The sequence below is a fragment of the Pituophis catenifer genome, unplaced genomic scaffold (assembly GCF_029215685.1).
Source record: "Pituophis catenifer annectens isolate HBS135680 unplaced genomic scaffold, rPitCat1.0.hap2 SCAF_8, whole genome shotgun sequence".
NCBI classification, from domain to species: domain Eukaryota; kingdom Metazoa; phylum Chordata; class Lepidosauria; order Squamata; family Colubridae; genus Pituophis; species Pituophis catenifer.
Window position 1 is genome coordinate 46,167,702 of NW_027256888.1, and position 20,056 is coordinate 46,187,757.

Below are 20,056 nucleotides of genomic sequence, written 5' to 3' on the forward strand. Positions count from 1 at the left end.
CCAGATAAATGGCCCGCAGCTCCAGCCAATTGATGCTGCGGGCAGATTCTATGGGCGACCAAGTGCTCTGAGTGACCCGAGCCCCTCAGTGAGCTCCCCAGCCGAACTTGCTGGCGTCGGTGGTCACGGTTACCCACTGGGGTTCCAGAAACAGACAGCCGTTGGAGATTGCCGGAGATCGCCACCAGCGAAGGGATGAGAGCACCTCCCGTGGGACTGCTACCCTGCTCGGAGAGGATCCCTTGCCCATTCTCTGTAAAGGCAAGAGAAACCATTGGAGGTCTCTAAGGTGTAACCTGGCCCAGGGAACAATAGAGATGGCCGAGACCATCTTGCCTAGGGGAAAACCCTCTTGTCTCTCATGACCTTAGCCACCATGGCTCTCAACCCGGTTTGTCGCTCCGGGGAGAGGAAAACCTTTCCTTGCGCCGAATCAATAATAGCCCCCAAATGCAGGATTCTAGTCGAGGGAACCAGGTGGCTTTTCTCCACATTAACAGAGAAGCCATGCGATGCTAGTGTCTGAATTGTAATACGGAGATCAGACATGGCTTGCTGATGGGAAGATGACATAATAAGGATGTCATCCAAATAACACTGGAGACGAATGGCCTGAAGTCGGAGGTGAGCCGCTAAGGCCGCCAAAATCTTGGTAAAACTACGGGGAGCTGAGGAAAGGCCAAATGGCAAGGCTCTATACTGGTAGTGAACCCCAGCAAAACAGAAACAAAGGAACTTCCTATGAGAAGGGCAGATGGGGATATGGAGATAAGCCTCCGTGAGATCTATTGAGCAGAGGAGATCACCCCTCCGTATGCCATCTAGGATTGAACGTAAGGATTGCATTTTGAACCTTCTATAGACTACAAACCTGTTCAATCTTTTAAGGTCCAGAATAGGTCTCCACCTACCCGATGACTTAGGGACTAAAAAGACCCGAGAATAGAAACCCTGTCCCGCCTGGTCACTAGGCACGCGTTGAATAGCCTTAATTGCCAGCAGATGGTTGATAGCCGATTCCATAAGAAATTGACGATCTGCTATTAGAGACCGAGGACAGTGGATAAAAGACAAAGGGGGGGGTGGAAACAAATTCAATGGCCAGCCCAGATGAAATGGAGGCCCAGACCCAGCAATCTGAAGTAGTACTCTCCCAAATTTTGGCGAAGAGGCCCAATTGTCCGCCAATGGGAGGTTCCCTGGTACCACTAACGACGGCAATGGATGGAACGACCCCCTCCCCCTCGAAAGGGCCATCAGGAACCGAAACTCCTACCCCTGGCTGGTCTCTCCTGAAAGTTCCTCTGCCTAGAATTGAAAACCCCTGGATAGAAATTACCCGTATTGCGGGGATGGCCCATCCCCCCTTCCGCCGGACGAAGATGAGAGCGAGGTGGATAAGGGAAAACCCGAAGTTCTCCTCTACGAAACATTGCCGGCAGGATCTTCCGTTTATCCTTGGTTTCCACAAGGAACTTATCCAAGGGATCACCAAACAATTTTGAGCCAGAGAAAGGTACCGACGCCAGACGCCACTTATGCCTGGCATCGGCCTGCCAATGTTGGAGCCACACTAAGCGGCGGGCTGCGATGGAAGAGGCCAGGGACTTAGCTGCGAATCGCGTAGCATGCAGAGTGGTGTCCGCAGAAAACTGCACTGCCGCAACAATCTTATTCAGGTCCTGTTTCCACCTAGAGTCCCAGAAGACATCTTTTCCTGTAATTGTTTAAGCCACAGGAGCGTTGTTCGATTAAAAAAGGATGCGGTGGCCGCTGATTTAATGGCCCATGCCGCCGCTAGGTGAGCTCTCTGGAGGACCTGTTCAGACCTGCGCTCCTCAGGTCGAAGACCTTCCTCAGGCTCTCCCGGAATGGGAGACGAAGAGAGCAATGCCGCCACAGGGGCGTCGACAGAGGGCACCTGAAGCAGGGACTCCAGGTCCGAAGAAACAATTAAGTTTCTTTTGTCAGTGGAAGATGGCACTGGAACTGAGGAAGGAGCTGACCACTGCTTTTGGATGACCTCCAAGAAAAGAGGGGGAGTAGGGATGGCCGTCACTGCCTTAGGTTGCTCCGCAAATAAAGGATTCAGAGAGCCAGCAGTTGGTAATGGCTCAGGCAGCGTTGTGGGCCCTAGTTGAGCAGTATTAACCGCTTTAAAAAGCAGTGATTTAAAGAGGGCTTGGGGAAACAGGCCCGTGAAGGCTGACTGGTCCGGGGGTAACCCTTCATCCTCCGAAAGCTCTGGTTCCTGGGGTTCTATGTCCATCTCCTTGGAGTGAACACTGACCCCAGAGACAGATGGGGAATCCGAACCCGCCAGAGAAATAGCATCATCCATCTCGAACCTGGCTATGGATTCAGCAGGTTCGGAAATGACTGAACGCGTGGAGGACGGCCCGTGGGTAGGGTGGAAATGAGTAGACAACGATTGATGTACCACAATGGAAATCATTCGTTGAATGTCCTCTGGTTGCCAATTAATCTGAGGTAGACCTGGAGCCGGGTCGGCCTCTGTAGAGGCACGGACCGGAACAGAAGAAGTGGGTGGAAGGACCACCATGAGTCTGGGAGCGCTAGACTCCACAGCAGAATGTGCTCCCGCTAAGGAAGCAGAACCCCAAACCTCAGTTGAAGTCACTGACATAGGAAAGTCCTGCAAGGACCTTTGATCAGGGGTCAGGGAACACTCTCGCACAGGATCCACAGAGTGCACCCTGCCTGTCTTACCCTGCAGTGGATCAATGCCAATTAATTTATTAGAAACCACGTTTACAGGTTTTTCCTGAACTTTAGGTGCATTGGCACGGAATGAGGGGCGCTTGGTGGAAAGGACAGGAGGAAGCACCCCCTTGCTTGCTGCCTGGGTCTGTCCTTCCCGTACAGATGCCTCTGATTGGGCTCGAACCGTGGCCTTCCAAACATGAAGGTCATGTTTGGTCTTAGCCTGAGCCTTGGGCCAGGAAGGCCGAATGTAAAAAGGCAAAGTCTGACACTATATATATATATATATATATATATATATATATATATATATATATGTATATGTATATGTATATGTATATGTATATGTATATGTATATGTATATGTATATGTATATGTATATGTATATGTATATATGTATATATGTATATATGTATGTTTTTCTTCTAGCCAGGTTTTCCCTATGTAGCCAAGGTTTTTTTTGTAGCTCCAGCTCAGTAGAATCACATCTACTCGGTTCTGGGCTTTTTTCCTTTCTGACACCTAGCAAGCTCTAACTGCTAGGTGGGACACCTAAATAGATCCATTTCTAGCTCGTTAGCTGTCATCAGTAGTGATGACAGGTTTTGATACTGTACCTTTACAGGGAGGATACATAAGACATGGGTGTGGCCTACTGATGACAGCTAATGAGCTAGAAATGGATCTATTTAGGTCTCCCACCTAGCAGTTAGAGCTTGCTAGGTGTCAGAAAGGAAAAAAGCCCAGAACCGAGTAGATGTGATTCTACTGAGCTGGAGCTACAAAAAAAAAAAAACCTTGGCTACGTAGGGAAAACCTGGCTAGAAGAAAAACACACATAAACCCTACGAAGAAGTAAGAAAATTGATACTGTACCTTTACAGGGAGGATACATAAGACATGGGTGTGGCCTACTGATGACAGCTAACGAGCTAGAAATGGATCTATTTAGGTCTCCCACCTAGCAGTTAGAGCTTGCTAGGTGTCAGAAAGGAAAAAAGCCCAGAACCGAGTAGATGTGATTCTACTGAGCTGGAGCTACAAAAAAAACCTTGGCTACGTAGGGAAAACCTGGCTAGAAGAAAAACACACATAAACCCTACGAAGAAGTAAGAAAAAAGTATATATGTATATATGTATATATGTATATATGTATATATGTATATATGTATATATGTATATATGTATATATGTATATATGTATATATGTATATATGTATATATGTATATATGTATATATGTATATATGTAAGTCCACCCAAGGTTGGGATCAGGCAGTGTTAAAGAAGAGGCCCAGCCACAGTCAGCAAAGTGTGGCAAAAAAACCATCCACTAATTAAGCCTTAATCTCGGTGTTCCCAACCACTGGGATAGAAGGAGGCACACCGGCTGCTTGCAGGCCCAGCCGAAATGGTTGGAGGCCCGATTTAAAGTCAGATGGCACAGAAACCGCTCCAAAATGGCACCCGGCCACTGACAAGAGAGTGCGAAGCTCTACCCAGGGCCACAGAACTTCGGCGCCAAATAGAGTAAAGGGGACTGTTTCAGGTCAGTGAAGGCAAAACAGAAGACCCCTGAGGCCGACTCCACCAGGCTAGAGACAAAACCGGCACTTTCAGCAAGAGCCAACAAGCGGCTAAAGACAGGGAGCGCTCCGCTCCGCTTCAAAGCCTTGCGCCAAACAGCTGAGGCAAGGAGAGAGCGAACTGCCGCAGCTCCGCTTTGAAGACAAAGGCGCCGAGCTGCAGAAGGAGAGCGAGCCGTCAATCAGCGCTAGCCAGCTGAGACAGCTCGCTCCGACGAACAGGGTCTCCGAAATTAGCCCCGCAGCTTCGTAACTAAGAGAAGCCAACGAGCGGCCAGCGCTGGGAGGCACGAAGCTCCACTTAATATCAGAGAGTTGGAATACACAAAATGGCCGTTCCAGCCAGGCAGGAGTGCAAGACTCCACCAGTAATCCAATCTAAGGTAAAAAAAACCTTTAATTAGATCAAATTGAATAAGGGTATCCTCCTACCCCCGAAAGGGAGCGAAAAGTTCCACAAGTGTGTGAAAAACTAAACAGTGCACACAAGGGTGATAGGAGCTGAAAGAGGGGAAACTGGCACAGCAGCTCCACCGGAGCTGCTGAGGAGAAATTTTACCTAAATCCAAATCCAGAAGCAAAGAGAGTAGTCAGTAGCAAATCTAAGGTCAAAATCGAAGTTTTAGAAGGAAAAATATCACTCTAAAGTATTAGCAATTAGAGCACACTTTCCACACAACTGTCCAGCCTGACGACTGAGCAAAAAGCTGGGTGCCCTAGCAACAGGGGGCCGGATTTAAGAAGAATTTCAGGCTCAGTCCAACCTCTGTCCAATGAGCACAACCCATGTCTGGCTGCTGTCTCCACCCTCAATGGAGAAGATGAATGTTACAATTCCAGGCTTATTTGGGCCTAGCCCTTCAGTTTCACATTCTAGAAAAAGGGGTTCAAGCAACTAACAGAGACTCTTACCTTAATGGATTCACTCATCAATGAGAAAGAGAGCTTATACTCATTTTGTAAGATTGTATATCCTAATCCTTTTATTTCCTGATATTAGTATGTTGAAATGCTGGGTGAACCTTGTTTCAGTGATCATGTTCTTACAGTCTTTGGCTTGGCAGTATCAAAGGCAAATGATGAAACTGTTGAATTCTATGGATATTTCTGCTTGTGGCTTCCTAATAATACTGAACCAAAATTCCAAAGATCATTACTATTCTGATGACTAGCCTTTCTCTGTGAACTCTGGCAGACCACAGTTTCTTACACAAAACACATTAAAACTAAGAAAACAGAACCTGGCATCTGTTGCTAGAAGTCCAAATGACAGTCCTGCTTAACTAGCAGAATTAAAGTCTATTTAGAATTGGTGCTATTTATTTTGCATTCAGAATCCAGGACTCTGTATTGACCATAGACCAGTTGTAGTCCATAGCATATTTATGAAGCAGTTGTTGGGCATTTACCATGATGTCACAAAAGAAAGTTATATCAGTCAGTGTATTTTATTAAAGTGATAGATAGTTTTCAGGAAGGACATGTCTCCTAGATAATTTTATTAATAATCCTTCCAAATAGACAAATTATATCAAGGAAGGGCTCCATTATAAGGCAATTTTTCGGGGCCTTCCTTATATATACAACTAGACTTTCTCTGTATTTGTTGTTATTATTCACAATTCTAAATGATTTAATGAAAACAAAAGAAATGCTGCCTGGATGTTAAAAATATATGATTTAAGAACTTTCTTTGAATTTTATTGCATTTTAGCTATTATCTAAAACTCTTTTAACAAATATCACTTGCAACCATCTGCAAAACGTACTCAACTTCAGGAGTAAAATATGTGCTTACTTTACTTATGCTTAAATAGTTCACTAAATCATGATTGACTATATATGTTCAAGAGTGAAGAGAGGCATGGAAAATGTAGCGTAGGACAAAACTTGAAAACAAACACGTTCAATAGATTTTGAATGTTCAAGTAATTGTTTGGGCAGCAGGTCATTCCTTTGGAATGTTGTGTTTTGTTTATGATTTGTTTTACAGCACAACTAAACACACACTGTCTATATATCTATAGACATGTGAGTATACACATACACACACAAATAATATTGCCGGAGAGGACAAATTCAGCAAAGATTTGGGAAAGGAAAAAGAGAAAGTTTTATTGTTTCCTGTATTCTTACTTCTATCAAGCCACATACTGAACTTTCTAATCCATTCGCTATGCCTAAGGATAGAGAAATGACTTTAGTAACATATTGTCTGCAATTTCTGAGCATAACTTTCCTTTCTCTGCCTTTCTCCATTCTGGGGTCATTAAATTCTAGCTTGGTTTTAGCGGCCAAATTGTACAAGCGGTGCATGCAGCATTATGATATGAACAGTCTCAGCCAGCCAGTATCTATTGATTCAGTGATCATTTTAAATTTCAAACATTGGCAAAAAGTGGCAAACATTTCACTTCATAATAAGGGTTTCAAAAGGTTTCAAATGTGTGGTTTTCCTGTCAGAAAGGGATCTTATTTTTTGAATTATTTTGGATTTCTAACATGGTAAATTGTGAAGTATTAAATCTGATATAATAAATAAAGATTGGGGTAGCCAGCAATAATATTGTCCCCTACATAACTTCCAGCATTTTAAAACCTTTTTATTTTTCTAGGAATTCCCAGCCTTACTGGTACAGGAACCATTTCTGTCAAAGTAGATGATGTCAATGACAACGTGCCCAAGTTTGCCTTTAATATGTATTCTAAAACCATTCCAGAGGATGCACCTACTGGCACAGATGTTTTGCTTGTAAATGCCTCAGATTCTGATGGCTCTGTGAACGCTGTCATCAGGTATGAATACTTATTTTGGTGCCTCTCAGTGAGTTCCTTTAGAGTTTGTATGTCCTATTCTGGAACTGATTTAATAGAGGGGTCCTTGGTGCTGTTTGAGCTTGCTTGTTTTCTTGCAGATGTTTCATTACCCTAACTAGGTAACATCATCAGTGCTACCGCTAGCACTGATGATGGTACCTAATTAGGATAATGAAACATCTACAAGAAAACAAGCAAGCTCAAACAGCACCAAGGACCCCTCATTTCAATCCTGAGCTACAAATATTCTCCTTCATTGATTTAATGGAGCCTGAAGATTTTATATTTCACTGAACAGTTTCTCTATACTTTACTTTAATCTGAAATAGATTGTTAAAAATATGCAAAATGTATATTTCTAAATTTTAATACATTTATAGTTCATGGCAATATACCATGGTATATGGTGTGAGATATCAGCATGCCATGTTAGTGTCATCTGTAGAGTTATGGAATTTACTCTGTTTGGAGGTACTTAGGTGTATCATTTACTAGTATAATTGCTGTGCTAAGATAGCATCCTTTGTAAGATGAACATAAATTTTATTTTTGGAATGAAGTGGACAAATCTTTTGCAAAGAGTGTTCTTTTCTGCATTAAAAACTACATTGGCTTTTAATAAGAATGTAGTAATTTTATGGAAAAAATTAGAAACAAAAGTTCCAAATGCTTGCAAAAAAATATTAAATTAGGTTCATACTTTTTGAATTTGTTTACAACAAATTAGGAAATATTTTTCCCCATTCAGAAAGCTTATTAGTAGCTAGTATTAATGGGGCACTATTATGGCCTAATGTTTTTTACAATTTTTTTCACAATGATATTCTTTTTTCTTTTGGAAATTAGAAAATCGCTATAATTTATTATTACCAGGAAACGAGAGAGGGTTACATAAAATTTAAGTGGCAGTAGCAGATTTAACATTTTCTCAGTGGGGTTATGTGTTTTTAATAGAATGCAGAGAAGCTTCATGTTTGTTTCTAATAACTTTTGTCATTCAATAAAACCAGAATAAGCTCTTTTCCATTTCGGTTTAATGTGAACATCAGCTTGTTGTTTTCTAAAAAACATGAAAATAGAATTTAAGATGCTTGCCTCATTTTTTGAAAAAATGTTAATCTTTTCAAAGAAGCAAATTCAATATAGTAATCAGTTTAACCCTTACTCTAGTTCATTCTTAAAATACAGTCTGGTTTTTTTTTAGCCATTCTGGATACAAAAGAGATTAGATCAAGATCAACGTAAAGAATGATATTGTGAAATATTTAGGGAAAGAAGTATTGCTACTGACCATTCACCTAATCAAATATTTCTTCTCTACAGTCTACCAACCAGGCAGTCCTTCTTGGTAGCATAGAAAATGGTATGCATGATTACTGTTAGATTTTATGGAAAATGGTTGCATTGGATTATAGTTAAAATGAATTCAGTTCTCAGTTATGTAAGAATTCACTTTGTAGTTTTCTACCAACTAAAAAAAAAAATGACATCATGTACAATTGTTAAATGAAAAGAAATTCACAAGAGTAACAGTCTGGGCCACATGAAAATATAAGGGATTATATTCAGCATAGCCACTAGGCAAAGTTCTAAGAATTTTGGTTGCTGATGCAGGCTCAGTGGATAATGCAATAGAAAGCGAGTGGTGTTACCTTTATTGTTAAAAGATTTGTGTATTAAAATACAGGAACTTTGCTTTTCTTCACAATTTTAGGTTAATAGTGTTTCGGTAAATTATAAAAATTATAAACTCATACATTCCTATGAATAATAAATGATACATTTTTGAAGGCATGCTTGTTACCATTTGTATCATCCATACACTATTTTAGTGATTTTCTATTCTTTTCATATCCTATTTTGAGCTAAAATTAATAGTAAATATAATAATAATTATTATTGGTAAGTTTTACATAATTTTTTTTCTTTGATTCTGTTTTCCGAATTGTAAGAGCTGCTCATGCTCATCAGTGAAACAGATTCTATGAGTTTTCAGTGGACTCTCTTTTACTAGAAATGTTTAATTGGGTGGTCATCTGCCAAGGATGCTATCATAGTGGATTTATATAGTGAACAAGGATGCTTAGACTATAAGACTTCAAAAATCCCTTTCATTCCTTACCTACTATGATTCTTTGATTTATAACTGTGCTGAATTATATATATATATATATATATATATATATATATATATATATATATATACATATATACATATACTGTACATGTACATGTACATATGCAATATAACATATTGTTATACTTGTATACACAATATCTAGGTTGTATAGCATCTAGATTATAAGATATTAATTAATTTAAAAAATTAAATATTTGCTATCTTCATAGAACAGTAAAAGGGTGGGATGCTATCAATTAAAAAGAATAGGTGATACATCAGAATCTAAAAAAATGGAAACATAAACAAAGAACATGTAAACAAATATATGAATTAAAACAGAAAGTGTATATATAACAAGAATCTAAAAGACTCTAAAAGAGGAATTAGATAAGTATAAGAGCATAAATATTAGTATGTGGAAGACTATATCTGTAATATTATAAAGCACTCTATTATGAAAAATTAGACACTCATTAAGTTTATGGCACAGGTCCAACAAATTTTAAGCACTGTTGTATAGAATCTGGTAATGCTCTATATTGTCACAGGATTGGTATGTGAAAGCAGCAGAGAGGTGTAGAATTTTTCTGTATTTCATTGATATATTGGTGAGATAAGGCTAGTACAAATGTCTCTGTTATATAGGCAATGGAGAAGACAGGCAGATCATACAATTTATTCAAATATGAATTATAAATCCATATATTTCACAACCCAGTAACTATGGAAAATGTTTCCTTTTTGAATTTATGCAGCTATAGTCTCAGTGGTGGAAATTCACAATTCACAATCAACCCTTCCACTGGACAGATCATTACAAGTGCTCTGTTGGACAGAGAGGCTAAAGAGAATTACACTTTGATTGTTGTAGCCAAGGATGGTGGCATTCCAACTCCTCTTTCCAGTTCAGCCAGTGTTCTTGTCACAATTGCAGATGTCAATGACAATCCCCCTAAATTTCAGCATCATCCTTACGTCACTCATATACCCTCACCAACAAGTACAGGTAAGAGAATAATACAAGCATGATACTAAAACATCTACTCCTAAGAGATAACAAGGAAAAAAAAGTTAATTTGATTAAGCCAGTCCTTGAGTATTTCACATACAATAATTTAATATTTAAAAGATTGGTAAGCATAAAAGATTTATGTTGGTATCTGTGAACATATAAAGGAATGCCTTAAGTTCACTACAAACTTAATTTCTGTAGTCTACCAAATTCAAGAAGAGACTGTAAACAATTTAAATTACTAAAAACACTTTTTAAAATATATCATATATTGTAAGTTACATGGGCAAAAATAATGAAGTTGTTGTTGCCTAGAAATTATTAATTTGAAATCAGTGATGATAACTAGAGGAATAGAATATTTTCTTCCTTTATTGAAATATTTTTTCAATTTTTTTATTAATGTTTATTAATACCCTTTGTATTTACATGTAATTAAGATGCCATGTCTGATTTATGTACACTACAGTAAATTCTAAATAGGTCTTACTCAATGTAATTATAATTACTTTTTATTTCATATGAACGGGATCAGAATTTACTTGTAATAACCATGTCACAATGTGCTACAATATATAAAATTTAAAATTGTTTCATAGTTCTGATTTTCAAAATACATTTTTAGTGAATAAGTTTAATTTTCATGAAAAATCCTGACCAAAAATGGTTAAAAGTAATGTTGTCAAAGGCATTTCAGTTTGTTTTGAAGGGGGAAAAAAGTTATATTCTTCATAAAGCAATCTGTGGTTGAAATAAAATAACTTAAGAGACAGTTAAGCTAGTACAAAAGTTTTTGAAATACCGCAAAATATCTGCATCTGCTTATAACTGGCAGCTGAATATAAAAGATTACTCAGAATTCAGTGCCATTGTGTTTGCTGCCATGAATGTTGGGGATTTTTTTTTAAAACAAAAACATTCACCAACTCCTGCCTATAACTTTTTTTTCACTCAAGTTTGTTTCTGGAAATAAGAGATGATTCAATGTTATTCAAAGTATAGCAGTTCTAGACTGAATAAATTCCTGAAGTTCATTGTTACAGCACTGATATGAACTTTTAAATTGTTCTTTGTAGGTACTTTTGTATTTGCAGTGACAGTGACAGATGCTGATGCAGGCCCTAATGCTAAACTTCACTATTCCCTTTCGGGAAAAAATTCAGAAAAATTCCACATTGATCCATCAAGAGGAGCAATTATGGTGGCTGACAGACTTTCTGGAACATCTGAAATTACCTTTACTGTGAATGTCAATGATTGTGGCTTGCTTCCAAAGGCTGATTCCACAACTGTGACTGTAAGATTTGTGAACAGAGCTGATTTTCCTCAAGTGCATACTAAACAGCACAAATTCATGTTTCCTGAAAACCAAGCAGTTGGCACTTTCATCACTTCTGTTTCTGGGGTGTCATCGAGAGGCGATTCTTTGTCCTACTATATCGCTAGTGGCAATCTTGGAAGTACCTTTCAGATTGACCAATTAACAGGGCAATTGTCAATCAGCCAGCCTTTAGATTATGAAGCTGTACAGAAATACATTGTTTGGATTGAGGCTAGGGATATGGGCTTCCCACCATTCTCTTCTTATTTAAAACTGGAAATAGCAGTGATAGATATAAATGATAACGCACCATTATTTGAACAGGATCCATTCTTTGTTGAAGTAATGGAAAACCTTTCACCTTCTAAAATAATTACTGTAGCTGCAGTGGACAAGGATAATGGGCCAAATGGACAGTTGAATTATGAAATAATTAATGGTAATATAGAGAACAGCTTCACTATTCATCATACCACTGGTGAAATTAGAAGTGTCAGGCCTTTAGACAGGGAAAGAGTAACCCAATATACTCTAACTGTAAAAGCTTCAGATAGAGGTACTCCTACACAAAGTGCAGTTGTCCAAGTACTTATCAATGTATTAGATGAAAATGACAATGCACCCAAATTTTCTCAGATATTTAGTGCTCTTGTGCCTGAAAATGCACCCTTGGGTTACACTGTTACACGAGTCACAACATCAGATGAAGATACTGGAATAAATGCAATCAGCAGATATTCAATAAGGAATACAAATATACCATTTGTTATAAATCCTAACACAGGAGATATAACAATTAGCAGGGTTCTAAACAGAGAAGATACAGATCACTACAGGATTCGAGTTTCAGCACATGACTCTGGATGGACTGTTAGCACAGATGTGACCATATTTGTGACAGACATCAATGACAATTCTCCACGATTTACAAAACCATCTTACTACTTGGATTATCCTGAAAGTAATGAAGTTGGATCCAGAGTGACCCAAATATCTGCCACAGATCCAGATGAAGGAGCTAATGGACAAGTCTTCTATTTCATAAAATCTCAGTCAGAATTTTTCAGAATTAATGCATCTACAGGAGAGATTTTTAGTAAGCAGCCTTTAAAGTTCCAAAACTCCAGCGCTTCTAACCATGCCAATCTTAACAGACACAGCTTTATAGTTATCTCCTCAGATCGAGGCAGCCCCGGATTGATGAGTGAGACTACAGTCACAATAAATATTGTGGATAGCAATGACAATGCACCCCAGTTTGTCTCCAATCAATATTTTACACCTGTTACTAAAAATGTGGCCATTGGGACCCAACTAATTAAAGTAACTGCAGTTGATTCTAAAGACTTTGGTCTGAATGCAGAAATTGAATACAGTATTTCAAATAAAAACCCTACAGATAAATTTATTTTAGATAGTAAGACTGGATGGATTTCAGTAGCATCTTCATTGGTGAATGAGATGAATAAAAGCTTTCTAATAAAAATAAAAGCTAAAGACAAAGGTAATCCCCCTCTCTCATCAGAAGTACCTGTACAAATAGCAGTAACAGAGGAAAATTACTATACACCAGAGTTTTCTGAAAGATATTTAAGTATTACTGTTCCTGAAAGTCATGCTGTTGGAGCGATTCTTAGGACCATGTCAGCAGGGGACAAAGATGCTGCTATGAATGGAGTAATCCAATATAATATTTCTTCTGGAAATGAGGCTGGATGCTTTGCAATTAATTCATCTACTGGTGCATTATATCTTACAAAGTCCCTTGATTATGAGTTATGCCAAAAACATGAGATTACTATAAGTGCTATAGATGGAGGGTGGGTTGCTAGAACTGGATACTGTAGCATCATTGTGAATGTTATTGATGTGAATGATAATTCTCCAACTTTTAGCCCAGAAGAGTATTTCCCCAGTGTTTTAGAAAATGCTCCTAGTGGAACAACTGTTATTCATCTCAATGCAACTGATATTGATTCGGGACATAATGCTGTGATTGCCTATGCAGTTCAGTCTTCAGACAGTGACTTGTTTGTTATTGATCCTAACACCGGAATTATAACCACTCAAGGCTTCCTAGATTATGAGACCAAGCAGAACTATCATTTAACTATAAAAGCCTTTAATGTTCCTGATGAGGACAAATGCAGCTTTGCTAATGTCAACATACATTTAAGAGGAACAAATGAATATGTGCCACGATTTGTATCTAAGCTTTACTATTTTGAGATTTCTGAAGCTGCTTCTAAAGGAACTGTTGTGGGAGAAATTTTTGCAAGTGATCGTGATTCAGGAATTGATGGAGATGTCCACTACTTAATATTTGGTAGTAGTAGAAAAAAAGGTTTTCGGATTGATGACAGTAGTGGGCAGATTTATGTCACAGGTCCTCTTGATAGAGAAAAGGAAGAACGGATCTCTCTGAAAGTGCTTGCAAAAAATGCTGGGAGCATCCGTGGTGCAGATATAGATGAAGTGGTTGTGAATATCACAATATTAGATGCCAATGATCCCCCCATCTTCAATTTGGAGTCCTACAATGTCCGAATCAGTGAAGGTGTTCCTGTGGGGACCCATGTCACATTTGTAAGTGCCTTTGACTCCGATTCCCTCCCTAGCTGGAACAGGTTCTCCTATTTTATTGGTAATGGAAACAACAATGGTGCCTTTTCTATTAACCCACAGACAGGGCAAGTTACAGTGATTGCAGAGCTTGATCGAGAAGCCTTGCCAGTTTACAACCTCTCTATATTAGCAATCGATTCAGGAAGCCCATCAGCAACAGGCAGTGCCTCTTTATTAGTAACTTTGGAAGATATCAATGACAATGGCCCCATTCTTTCTACCACTGAAGGAGAAATAATGGAAAACAATCGGGCAGGGACATTTGTGATGACGCTCCAGTCCTCTGACCCTGATCTTGCTCCAAATCAAGGTCCCTTTTCTTATTATTTGCTTAGCAGTGGTACAGCGACCAATTATTTTAGTCTCAGTACTGCTGGAGTTTTAACCACAACTAGAGAAATTGATAGAGAACAAATCAGTGACTTCTATTTGTCAGTAATTACAAGAGACTCAGGCATTCCTCAGATGTCTTCCACAGGAACCGTTCATATAAAGGTAATTGACAAAAATGACAACCCATCACAACCTAGAACAGTAGAGATCTTTGTTCACTATTATGGAAATCTATTTCCTGGAGGAACATTAGGCAGTGTAAAACCTCAGGATCCTGATATTTTAGATACCTTTCAATGTTCCCTTACAACAGGAGTTACAAGCCTCTTCAATATTCCACCAAGTACTTGTGACTTGAATTCCCTGGCAAGATCAACAGATGGGACATTTGACCTGACAGTTTTAAGCAATGATGGCTTGCACAACTCTGTTACTAATGTCATTAGAGTTTTCTTTTCAGGATTCAATAATGCCACACTTGATAACAGCATTCTTCTTCATCTTAGTGTGCCATCCTTGAAAGAATTTTTGACTAATTATTATCTTCATTTTCTACGGATTGCCAACTCCCAGTTAACTGGACTAGGAACTACAGTACAACTCTATGGAATATTTGAGGACAACAATCAAACTTTTTTGATGGTAGCAGTGAAGCGGAACAACTACCAGTATGTGAATCCTGGTAGTGTGACTACTTTCTTTGAAAGTATCAAGGAAATTATCTTTCGCCAAAGTGGTGTGCAAATACAATCTGTGGATCATGATTCTTGCTTACAAAACCCTTGTCAAAATGGAGGCAGCTGCTTGAAGAAACTGGCTGTGAATTCTAAATTAAGAAGCTATGACAGTGTGCCAGTCATTATCATGGCAAATGAACCTCTTCAGCCTTTTACCTGCAGATGCATGCCAGGATATGATGGAACACTGTGCGAAACTGACATTGATGAATGCTTCCCATCTCCTTGCCATAATGGTGGAACTTGCCATAATCTGGTAGGAGGATTCTCTTGCAGTTGTCCCAATGGCTTTACTGGAATAGCCTGTGAGAGAGATGTAAATGAATGCCTGTCCAACCCTTGTAAAAATGGTGCCCCTTGCCAGAACTTCCCAGGAAACTTCAACTGTATTTGCAAACCTGGTTATACAGGTAAGATATTGTTTCTGCATGTGTAGTTCCTATTAACTGAAAATAGAAATATGGTATCTACGGGCTTAAATTTTTGTTGTAACTTTTCGTTCTGTTGAAGATAGTTGGGCTATACACCCAATGTTATTATCAGTCAAGAAATCAGCATTAAATGCTGTCAACATTAATAATATGAATTTTATTCTTTCCTGACTAGTGTCTCATTTGCATAGATAAAAGTATGCAAATAAAAAGAAACAAATCTGTTTCTTGAGTGTTTCATAATAAGCAAACAAATCTTTCTTCTTAAACGTATAATTTAAAGGAAACTACATAAGTAGTTTGTACCTATGAGAAGGAGTTTGTACCCGGAGAAGGATAGCTTTGTCTAAGCCTTTCTCTTATATTTAGCTTTCCATAGGGATGACATCTTATATATTACTATACTAAGAACAATTTCATCAAATGTGTCCCCACATGAAATTTAGATGCAGTTTTATAACATCATTTGCATATTTGAAAAATAAACTGTAGGCCTTGGAGACTTCCCTTAGAGACTGGAGTTCTGAGATGTGCCATAAAGCAGCTTCAAGCCTGGCAAAGTTCCACTCTGTCCATCTGATAACTTTGTTGAATAATCAGGATATTGAGCCACTGTGTGAAATCTATTAATTCATAGACATAATTTCATGTAACATCTCAAAAGTGAAACAACAAGAGCTGTCAGCTGCATCTCTGTTTAAAAAGCATGCCGCAACTGGCATATGTTGCCTAAATCATTATTGGCATAAGAAGCACCTGTTGCATTTTTCTATGTAAATTCCAGCAGCATTGACTACTGTGCCTGAAGCCGTAGGTAATTATTCATAACTGATCGACTGATTTAATTAATCTAATTATATGATATTGTGTTACACATTGACTGAGCAAATCAGATTATTTGGCCAGCAGTATATAGCAGTTGCACAGCACAACTATGTGACATTAGCTTCAGAGGTTAAATAATCATGTTCGTGCATAGTAGTTAATGAAGGTACTGATTCCCATTCCTGACTATCGTTCTTATTTCTTGGCACAGCTATCTTTCTACATTATATCTCTGTAATTTTCTTCATCTGTATTGAAGATATTGGAATATTTATATATATACATGTGGGAAACACATATCATACATTTTTGAAGTATATATAGATCTATATCATATATGCACATACAAATATTCTGAGCATGCTATTTTCTCTTTTCAAATTTCCCAGTTTAAATAATTGTGCATGAAAAACTAAAAGAATAGGAAGCATAAATCTTAAGAGCAGAACTTGTGCTTTTAATTTATATTTTAGGGATAGGGTTAAAAAATAGAAAATAGAAATTTGAAAGGACCGTTACTGCAGAGAAGCAAGGGTTTATAATGTGCTAGTTTAATTGTGTTATAAGGGTTTATAATGTGCTAGTTTAATTCTAGAAAGGTTCCTGCACCAACAGCTTTTTTTTCTTCAGGTAAATATACACACCACATACACATAAACACACACCTGAGATATATTAATGTCCCCTTCAAATTTCAATTTGTATTTGAATTTGAATATATGTTCAGCCCATTGATTGAAATCTATCCAAATCTATTTTCTTATGAGATTGCAGCCTTAACCGTTAACTTTTTCCATTCCTCTTGTATCATACTAACTACTGGGTGTAATGTCATTCCCGTCACATTCCTCACATATGCATTGTGCACGGATGAAGCGATTACTTATGCCATTGAGTTCAGGGCAACTTCTGTTTGAGTCTTAATACTGGGATAACAATCTGATTTCTGATTTCTTCAAAACTATGGCTGTTTCTTCCAATGCGACCATATTTAATAAAAAGGTAAAGGTTTCCCTATCAGTAATGTCTGACTCTAGGACATAGTGCTCATCTCCATTTCTTGGCCAAGGGAGAGTTGTCCAAAAACAATTTCAATTGTCATGTAACTATAAAATAACTGTTAATTAGTCCATCCCATTTTAACTGAAGTGGGCAAAATTAGTAAACAAGCAATATGAACCATTCATAAGTTCATTGAATTGTTCATTTGGTGTTCATTAAACTCGGGCGTAGAAAGAGAGAGAGAGAGAGAAAGAGAGAGAGTTTTGAATGCAAATATAATTATACATAGAATGAGTTTATAATAATAGATCTCTTGAATATTTCAGGAAAAACCTGTGACTCCAGCATCAACTATTGTGAATGCAATCCCTGTTTCAATAGGGGATCCTGTCAAAATGGAGTGGAAGGATACTATTGTCATTGTCCATTTGGTGAGGAAGAATGTTTCTGTTTTTGCTTCATTCAGATTCACTCAGAGAATTCTACCATTTGTATTCTAGTCCTTAACACAGCATGCCCAAGCATTTTTAAAATTCTAAGTGCAAGGCCAGGTGCTAATAAGCAATACATAACAGGATGTTCCTCTGTTCTACTTCAATAACTAAACAATATTCAGATTCATGCTGCATATTATGAATCTGTAAATAGAGTCAGCCTCATCAATTTGTCTAGCTCTTTCTTTAAGATAATTTCTGGCATTGAATTAAATTATCATGTGCTAAATTTCTCCAATATTAATTTGTGTCCAATATTAAAAGGAAAATTTATTCACTGTATTATTTTTGTCTGTACTAAACTAAATTTTATACATTATGTTTATCATGTTCAATAAGCTAACATTTTCAAATTTTGTGGAATGTTTCAGTCTAATGGCAGTCAGTAATCAGTTGACTGCTAAAGCAATATAGTAAAAGGAAAACATTTATTTTAGGAAGGAATTTCACAAACTAGCAAATTTTATAAAAAATCAAAAAGGTTTTGTCCTTTCAAGATAAGGAATCCTACTTAAAGAGCAGATATGACTAAGAAATGGTAAACCAAGCAAGTAAGTAAATGAAAGGCATAATATAAGAGAATGAAGGGAAATATAACTTAATTTGTTTTATATCAGTGGAATCCTTTTACAGTTTGCTCTGGCAACATTACTTCCACCTGTAACATTGCCATTTTTACAGCATTCTCACAGCACAGACTAATGTAAACAAATTAACATTAACAAATAGTTTATCTCTGGTCAAATAGTCCAACTTTATGTGAGATTGCTGTGTGCAATCTTGACTTTTAAATCATTCCAAATGCACAGGGCTGATTTTTCATCATTCTTTGGGATTTAAAGGAATGTAACTCCTGCTACAAGATTTATGTTTAAAAAAAGTAATATTTATAATTTCATAGTTGTACAAATTTCTCCTAACAGGCTTAAGATATAGCACCATCAAACTATATAATCACTACAAAAGTTGCATCCATTTATAAGTATTGCCAGACAATACTCTTTTAAAAAATGTACACATAAAGCCAAAAAGACATTTTGCAGGACAAATGCTGAACATGGTAGTAATTATAGAAGAAGTCAGAAATTACTAGCTTAGACTGTGAGGCTACTATGTATAGAAAATGTAAAAGAAGATACAGCATCTGGTTATAATCATATGCAAGTCTTGCATGAACTTAAAATCTATGTTAAATTACCACTGTTCATATAAAATAGAATTGTTGAGGGAAGAATTGGGCTCATTCCTATTGTCTCAAATGATATTTGAGAAACAATCCTTTATAAAATGTCCTGCCTTTGCTAATCGGAGCAGAAATAATGAAGGGGCTTAATTTTCTTCTTATTAGTCTTCTAATGTTATCTGACTTTCTATTTTCAATTTTTATCCTTTCTCTTTTCTCAAATCCATCAAATTCAGTATTCCGCAACCCCTTCATTTTACTCTTAAACCAATTCTCTCTTGCCCCAATATTGCTTATACTCTTTTCTTATCCTATAAGTCGCTATCTAAGGAATGCTATATTATTCCTATTGGGAATGCAAGCCACGTCATTTAATACCAATTGAAGCTGTTAAAGCTTGTTTACATGCATACCCATGTAAAATCCATTACAATAGTCTAATTGGAATGTTATCAAAGGATGAATAATTATAGCAATTTTACTTTGTTTGGAGATGTATTTCTAGCAACTTAGGCTTCCACAGACATCATTCCTGTAAGATCATTCTCCCAGGGCTGTAATCACAACTAGTATAAATTTCCTTGTTTTTCCAAATCAGAAAATATTCACTGCACACAAATAAAAAGTAACTCAAATAAAAAAACTAAATAACTAAATAAATGAATCAAATAATTCAAAACTCAATTTATTCATTTTTTTTAAAAAAAGTTTACTGCACTCAAATAAAAAGATCAAAGTTTCCACAAAAGTAATATATCTTTATTTTAAACTATTAATTTTATAATTAGCTTTGTACCTCTATTTCAGAGTTCTATTTTTGTTTAAGTAGTATCGTTACTCTAGT

General features: G+C 37.4%; 1 protein-coding gene across 1 annotated transcript in view; it reads left to right on the forward strand.

The window, feature by feature from the left end:
* The window catches only part of FAT4 (FAT atypical cadherin 4), a 111,255-nt gene that overhangs the window by 68,872 nt on the left and 22,327 nt on the right, over nucleotides 1–20,056 (forward strand). Inside the window, exons 8-11 of the mRNA XM_070949150.1 lie at nucleotides 6,926–7,106; nucleotides 10,005–10,255; nucleotides 11,338–15,687; nucleotides 17,862–17,966. Of these exons, the coding sequence (XP_070805251.1) occupies nucleotides 6,926–7,106; nucleotides 10,005–10,255; nucleotides 11,338–15,687; nucleotides 17,862–17,966 (4,887 nt within the window). The remainder of the gene's footprint in view (nucleotides 1–6,925; nucleotides 7,107–10,004; nucleotides 10,256–11,337; nucleotides 15,688–17,861; nucleotides 17,967–20,056) is intronic.